We start from the raw sequence: 9,014 nt of genomic DNA on the forward strand, positions 1-9,014 counted from the left end.
CACAGAAAAATTACCCTTCACTCCCCCAGGCAGAATTAGAAAGCCAAAGATTGAACCCGAATCATTCAATAAATCTAAGGCGTCTTATGCATTAAGCCAACCCACAAAAGACTATAGAAGACCTGTTTATTTCTTTTCCAACGTAATTACCACTTAGACACCAATCTTAAATTATCTAGTTTCTTATGAGCACTGCTAATTATTTATCTAGTGATAAATTGCTAATACTTTTGTGTTAAAATTTGTAGTCAATGCAGTGTAAATTTATGCCAATTCCAACCATGCGTCTTTTGGAAGATCAGATAAAGGCCTGTGCATATGCATTTTCAGCCTTGCTAGATCTATTATAAGTTAATTTGATATTATCTGTGTTGTCGATGAATGAGGACCAATCTAATATATTTTGGTTTTTAATTGATACAGTGAAGAACTTATCGTAACAGATACAATCAGAACAACTAGATCAGACTTTGAACATTTCATACCTGACAGACCCATTACTAATAAGGTACACAAGTAATCTATTAGTTAATCTACGTTCGATTCTAGGCAGAATCTAGTAATATATTTGGATTGTAGTTCAGATTCTTGAATTAGCGGCATTGAGATGCACTGATGAACAATATGATGTAAGTTTCAAGACAACGTGACAACTTTCACCAAGATTTGTGGTATGTTATATTACCCCTAATAAGATAAATTTACTGATTATAAGTTACAAATGTAAGGCTGATATAGAACATTGCTTTATCATGTACTAACAACTATATTGGTTTGCATTAATGAGTTAGGTGGATGTCTTCAGCAAGACAGATTTAAAGAAGAAGATGGAACACTATATTTATAAATTTATGCAACCTACTGCTGATTTAAAATTTGTAAGAATTATTTTTGGATATTCATTGTTGGATATAGTTTTTCATCATTAGCATACATAACTCACGGAAAAATTTTATGGTCTAGATATATGTTCCTATTCAAGAGGGTGACCATTGGTATCTAATGGTAATCTCGGTTTGCAATCGAACAATCTATCACTTGGACACCCATTTTAATGATGATAGAATTCACTATCATGAATGTGTTATCAAGACACTAGTAAGGTCGTGAAAAAAATTTAGTAAGCTTATTAGATCTTATTTGGTTTTTATTATTTAACTAGTTAAATGAAATCAGGCACACGTACTGGAGCAAGTCATCATGTCAAACTTTTACAAGAATGATGGCATTCAAGAGTATAATAAACAATTTCATGACTACAAAATTAATAGGCCAGAAGATATACATCAATGTTCCTCAAGCTTGAACTCTGCAACTTAGGTGATCAAGTGGATGGATATGACTTTTGAGTTCAATCCAAATGGTAACAATAAGGTGAGCATTCATAAAACAACTCTCTAATATTTAATTCCTATTTTTTTGTACTAATTTATAATAAATAAATTGTAGCTTGAGGATCACGATATTCGCATGATAACCGCTGTGTATTTACTTCGAAGTCGAATCAACCATAAGAAGTCACGTATTATAGCGTCGGCCAATGAGTTTTGGAATATGCACAGTTCTTATGAAATGTAAAGATAATAGTAGTAATCTAGATAAATTATAATACTTTAGTTATTGCCTATTTATTTGTTATGTTTGGTGGATGTACTTCTTTAGAATTTTTCTCAATGACTTCTTAGATAGATAATGTATTGCTTCGTTGCTTTTATAATTTTGCTCTATTTCTATGCACTATAGAAAGATTTAGTTTAAAAAACTCATATTTTTATAATGAAGTAATATCATTTATATTTATTATTTTAGCAACAATGCCATACAAATATTATGTCTTGTGAATTATATTTTATTTTATATAATTAATTTATGTAAAAAAATTCCAGAAATGTGATTTTTTTATTGCATTCTATTTTGTTCTTCTCATTCGTTCAAGATTTGACCTCTCTATTGAATATTGACTAGAAAAAAAAGACTATGCAATATATATCAAAGCATTTTAATAATCTGTTCATATATTACTAAGACATATATGAAGTATATATGTTACAAATATAACATCAATTCTTCCTAGACTAAAAATGGAGCCCCCTTTCCAATCCTCCGTTAGAGCGACAAGACATTTAGACTTATTATCTACAAATATTACAGTTTTCTCAAGAGCCACGCGATCCATTAATTTCTCATTGTAAAGCTATAAGAACGTTACTTTCAAGTTGTGCTCTGCATTCTGAGCCTCCAATATATAAATTAAAATATAGTGTTGGGGTCCTTAACATCATAGATTCTAGCAAGCTTCTCTTAAACTCATCCTTCATATTGCAAACAGAACAAAATATTATCAATAACAATACAATTGGAACAATGATCAACTTATAAATCACTAACAAGTAACAAATTAGCAAAAGCACAACAAATTAAAATAATTAACAATTTTGTTTCAAAAACAGCAGAAACAGATAGAACAATAATCAACCTGAACTGAATCAATAAAATCAAGAAATACAACCAAATTAATTCCAAAAATTTTGTAAATATGGTGCACCAATTCCAAATAGAATCAAAAAATAGAACCAAACTAAGTAAAAAATATAACCAAACTAATTCCAAAAATGTTCATGTGGTGCACCAATTCCACAAATTTTTCGTCTTTCACTTAAGCTGTACATATCCGCCTGCACCACAAGTAAACCCAAGAATTACATGAAATGGTTTCAAACAAATTATATGCAACAGAGGTTATGAAAAAGTATAAAATAAATGGAGCGAATCATATAATGGTGAATCTTTTACACCTTCTTTAGAATCTTAGGCCATCCTTGTTCAATTTCAGGAGCTTCTCATCAATCATATAATGGTGAACAGCTTCGTAAAATTCAGCCCCATTTTTAACTACTTTGAACAAAACAAAACAGAAACCGTCATCACATCATCAACATACATCCGATCCAAATTTGAATTTTTTAATGTTAAAAAAATAAAATACGCAGATGAAATGGATCATCATAACACCAATTGCAATTGACGAATGCAATTCCAAAATTGGTCGATAAATATAGTCTATTACAATCACTGTCAGTAGAAGTAATCATATTCAAGGCAGGGTCAAGAAAGGCACAATAATATTAGAAATGATCGATATAGTCTCTTAGAGTGATGTTCTTAGACATACCAACTGTCGATCGCCTGCTAAATCAAAACAGAACAAAAATTTTAAAGTTAAAAAACTAATAGAATCAGAACAAAAAAAATAAGATCAATAAGAAGACTAAATCAGACTTCAGAAAAATAGATTCAGAACAAAAAAATACAACCAAAGACTTAGGCTCCATTGCAGAGGACGACAGAGGTGCAGGATGGTGAGACAGCGGCAGCGACGAACCAATGACCAGAGAGACTGGACAGATCAATGGCGAACAAGACAGTGGTGGTGGCTCCATGAGCCGGGCTAGACAGAAGTTACGCCGAAAACTCGAGGTGGAGACCGGAGACGTGAGAGCTGAGTGCGACGAGTGAGGGTGGACTGTGGATGCTCGACCTGAGAGGTGTGAGTGGATCTGTTTGAGACTAGGGTTCATTACCATTTCTTCAGCATGCAAAACGTATCATAAAGCTAGCCAATTTTGAAAACCTGCTGGGTAACAGTTTGGTTAGACCGACCGATTCTTGGCCAGTTCGGCGGTTCAACTCCGGGTTTTAAATTTTTCGGTTTTGCTGTTTGTCCAAACCATTTTTATTAACAATTCACGGTTCGACCGGTCAGTCCTGTCGGTTCGAACCAGTTTTCTTAAGATTGCTTTTATTTATCCAGCCCATTAAATGACGACGTTGGAGGAGCAGTTTAAATCGAAAAACCACTAAAAAACCGTCCGATTTTTTATTGGTTTACCAGTTAAACGGCGATTTGACCTTTTTTTATCCTTTCTGGCTAACCGATATTTATTTGATAATTATTTCATCTAAAAAGTATAAGCACGACTATTGGAAGAATACATAAAATTTCATTAATATAGTGAAAAAATAAATGCAAATGTGGAACTGATTCTCTACCCAAAAGTATTAAGTTTATGGAGGTTGCTAATTATCACTATCTAACTCAGCCGTCGCTTCGGTATACATGTCGCCATCATCCGAATCATTAGCTTCATCTTCTATAACATTGTTGTCAATGTCCCTTTGCCAAGGACATGTTGTCTTCTTATGTCCTTCCATTTGACAAACACTACAACGTTGCCGCTTCTTCTTAGATGATTGTCCTGAGCCTCCAGTGGTTTGATGCACGTACGGATTGCTACTTTTAGCTACACCTGACTGAGGTTAATTAGTGCCTTCGTCTGCAACCTTGTAAGATGAGTATAATCCCATAATTATATCATGTGTCTCTTCATATCACTCTGGTACTTTAGCAGCAACAGCAGCCAATTGTTTAGAAAATTTCATCAAGGCACTTTGACGACTAATAACAACAAAATCCCTGGTGAACCCACTTGGATCATTGAGTGCTGATTTCACCTTTTTTGTCCATCTATCCAATACCAATGACGGGAGAATCTCACAAATGTCTCTTTCAACCAGAACTTTCACAATATGTTCGCAGGGAATTCCAAATGACTCCATCCTTAAACAGGTACACATGAAGATCATTTCATCTTGACGAAATTCAATGGTCCACATAAAATCGGGCCTCCTATGCTTACACACAATGTACTTTATGCAATCATCGTTATTCTCTATGTTTAGCACCCGCATTGATCCAGCTCTAGAGAGAAATGGCCGAAACAATAGAAATATCTCACGAGTATATAACTCAGCAACAAATCTCTCTAGCAGCTCTATACAAGTCTGCATAATGGGCACCCCACGTGTAGATTCATAATCAACTTTAAATTCTTTAAAGCGCAAGTGTGCAACACGCTTTTGAAAATGCTCTATAAAACTTGTCAAATCATACCGCGACCCCACATACCTTGCCACAATTGAGTGTAAACCTTCACATCTTGAGGTAGTTCTAAAGCCAGCAAAGAATTTTCCTCTTATATATGTAGTAGCCCACATATGCTTCTCTTCATACATGTTGTTCACCCACGGCTTATCCTCAAAGCCAAATTCTTTAATAAGCTGAACCCACTTACGCTTAAACACTGGAATCTCATAGTCTCCTAACATGATTTTTCTGAATTTAGATGTAAACGATGGATTTTCAACATTGCTAGTTGCATTTCGAAGAAGGTGCCAAGCGCATAATCTATGTCTGACTTCGGGAAATACATCTCTTACTGCATTCCTAATCGCCATGGCCCCATCAGTTATTATTGAAGTCGGGGTCTTACCCTTTATTGCAAACATGAGCTGATGCAGGAGCCAAATATATGTATCAGTAGTTTCATCCACAATTAACATAGCAGCAAAAATAATTGTTTGGTTGTGGTGGTTAACCCCGCTGAATATGACTAATGGATAACTATACTTCTTCTTCTTGTACGTAGCATCAAAAGCAATAACATCCCCAAAGAGTAGGTAGTCTAGTTGGCTAATCCCATTAGACCAGAACAAGTTATGCAACAAACCTTTTGAATCATGACATGCCTTGAAATATAATTGTGGATCCTTCAACCGCATATCCTCCAACTTCTTCAACACTCGTGCTGCATCACCAGGAATTTGACGCCTTTGCCGAGCAATCTCATTGTACATATCTCTGGGACCATAGCCAACAAATTCATACCCGTCTACTTGACTAACTAGAAGACCAAATATCTGTGAGGTGCTAATCCCGGACTTTAGCATGTTCATCATTTGCATAATATCTGTCTCTGATATTTTTCTGTGGGCAGGCAACATAGCACTGAATTGTGTATCCAATAGATCATGGTTGTGTTCGTTAGAGAAATAAAAGAGGTGCCATCTTCCAGTTTCTGGTACAAATTTAACATACATTCGTGCTTCACACCCAGTTCTTGTTTCCAATCTAGGCTCATTCTTCCTTTTTTCCATCGTGTAATATTTCTCCTCCCTGAATCCTTGCCTATGACATACAAACTTTTGTTTGTAAATCTCGCCAATACTATTCTTGAAGGTCTTACTCTTCCTTGCACTAAAGCCCTTCGACTTTGAGTACTTCAGATAAAAATCAAATGCAAGCTGCAAAGTAGAAAAGTGATATTTACCAATTTTCTCTGCACAATTTTCAGTGAAATTCAAAGTTGTAATATCTTGCACGGAGTCAACCGTAAAAGCAGCTTCAAGGATATCTTCTGACTGACCAGATTCAGAAAAATACGCTCCCTCAGTAAATTCATCTCCGAAATCTTGTTCGAATTCATTCTGTTCATCCATCATATCTTGGTCACAAACTTGCTATTCTTGTTGGTTACTGTCATCGTCCTCCTGGTATTGCTCATTCATCTCAGTGTTTATAAATATACCTGACATCTTAAAAATGTCCAATGAAAAAAAAATTCAGTACACTCCGTCTTATAACATTAAAAAAAATAAATAGATTCTAATGTTGCGAGTAGGGACGGATCCAGAGAATTAATATGGAAGGGCCAAATTTTAAATAATTTTTTTTATTCTATAAAAATAATTAACATATAGTTATTTGAATTAGTTTTTTAAAAGATTTATTAATATATATATATATAATTATAATTATTTGTCACGATTTTATTTTTAATGTGATGATTACATAAAGAAAATATAACAATATCAATAGTACATTATAAAATTATAAAATACTAATAATTTATAATGTGTTTAGTTTAAAATTATCACATATCTTATTAATTAAAATTAATTCTTTCAAAAATTTTAAAAAATTTGATAATAAATTATAAATTATTAATTATTTGAAAAACACAATATCCTTATAGAATACAAGATATAAGATATCTTCATAAAATTTTTCTTTTAACAAGTAAATTTAGAAGAAAATTTTATATTTTCTACAAGAAAATAGTATCTAAAGTACATAAGGTGACTACCAAAACATAACTACGTAAGTTTTTATTAATATAAAAATATGAATGTTAAATATATTAATATAAAAGAACAAATGATATTTTTTAAAATAAATATAGAAATTATTACATAAAAACTAATTTAAAAGGTATAAAGACTCGAGGGTATGATATTAAATTAGTTAGATAAAAAAAATTTAGTGAATTAAATAATTAAGACGTAATTCCATTACATAATGAAAAATAATACATATAAAACTATTAAATTACAGAATATTTTTTTTATTTTTTAAACACAAATCTTATATATAAGTATAGTTTCTTAAAATTTGGGGGTTCAGGCCAGTACTCGTCCCCTCTGGGTCCGTCCCTGATTGCTAGCTAATTAATATTAAAAAATATTAAAATTTATTTACTTTTTAGTATTTCTCAATGTCTATGAATTGATAAAAGATAAAAAAAATACTTTTTCATTACACAATCAATTTTATGAATAAAGTATCAAAACGAAGAATTGCAAAATTAGAGATTCTATTCACTGACCTCGATTTTGTAATCAAAACGATGGATTGTTTTCTGAACACTATAATGAAAAAATTGATTGAACCTTTGCTGATACTGTGATTATCAATTAATGATGAACAAATATTGGATATTAAATAGACGGATAAAAAATAAGAAAAATTGGAAATTAAGTAGATAGATATCCGAAAGAAAAACAACGAAATTTTTTATAATCAAAGAGATTGATACACGATTCCAATGGCGAGATTGAATAATTCATGATAGATCATTCATCAATTTATAATGTTAATATTAAGGAAAAGATAAAATTAGAGTATCTAAATCAAAATAAAACCTTATAAATTGAAGATAGAATTTTAAAGATAAAATAGATAAATAATAAGATAATAATTTTTTTAACGATAAGAAAGTTTAAAACGGCGTAGTACACAATTCAATCGATTGGGTAGCACAATCAATCGATTGAATTTGGTCAATCCATATTGTTTTGTTGAATTCAATCGATTGAGTAACAAAAACAATCGATTGAATTTTGAGACCTCAGGTTGTTTTCAAGCATTTAATTGATTGGAGAATATAAACAATCGACTGAATTACAAAAATTCACTTTTTATTCATCGTTCAATCGATGTCATATGACCAATCGATTGGGTCATATGACCAATCGATTGATTTATGCGAAAACCATGCTGCCTTGCAATTTCCAATCGATTGTTTTGTGATACACTATAATCTAATTGATTGGTTTTCAAGGAAACACGATTTCGCAGCCCGGGACGAACGTCACGGATCAAATATAAATTTTTAATCCATTGGAATAGCCAAAAATTTTATTACGATCAATGAAAGATATAATTTGTTATTATTTTTGTTTTTAATTGTTAATAAACATAATAGATGATTGATAAAATATTAATTTATAAATAAAAAATAATTTTTATAATTAAATAAAATATATAGAATTAATTTATAATTAAAATTAATTAAAAAATTATATAGTAATTATTAAAAAAAATTTTAAAAATATATTCTATTATAAGACCATTGTTATGGACTATCGAATCCTGTGCCGTAATTTAAGACAAGACTTATGAAAGCTTTTATTAGATGCTTTTCCACCCTCTTTCAGTCTTTTGTGAGTTAAATAATTGTGTAAGATAGTGATCCCAACGAACCAGACGAAAAGAAATAAAGGAGTTGGGTTAATGGGGTTCCGAAATACGACACGTGCTATTTGTTTAGTTCTTATAATGTGACACTCCACCACACATACTTAAACGTTATTCCTTCTTTTGATATTATTATTAGAATTTAACTTTTTCTTTTGATATTATTATTAGAATTTAATTTTTAACGTATTTGTATTTTTTTTTTAAATTCTCAATGAGATTCGAATTTAAGATTTTTAAGTAAAAGTAAAAAATTATATCATTTAAATTATAATTTGTTGATAATTTTAATGTATTGTTAATATAAAGTAATTTTATATTTGTATTTAATTATATACTTTTACATTTATAAATATAATAT

The 9,014-nt window shown here is 31.2% G+C and overlaps 1 protein-coding gene across 1 annotated transcript; it reads right to left on the bottom strand.

The window, feature by feature from the left end:
* Positions 1-4,389: 4,389 nt before the first annotated feature.
* On the bottom strand, positions 4,390-6,336 carry LOC107460534 (protein FAR1-RELATED SEQUENCE 5-like). The gene has a single exon (XM_016078906.1). The coding sequence runs from the start codon at positions 6,334-6,336 to the stop codon at positions 4,390-4,392; it is 1,947 nt and encodes a 648-aa protein (XP_015934392.1).
* Between the last annotated feature and the right edge of the window lie 2,678 nt (positions 6,337-9,014).

This window comes from Arachis duranensis, chromosome 8 (assembly GCF_000817695.3).
Source record: "Arachis duranensis cultivar V14167 chromosome 8, aradu.V14167.gnm2.J7QH, whole genome shotgun sequence".
In the NCBI taxonomy this organism is placed as follows: Eukaryota; Viridiplantae; Streptophyta; class Magnoliopsida; order Fabales; family Fabaceae; genus Arachis; species Arachis duranensis.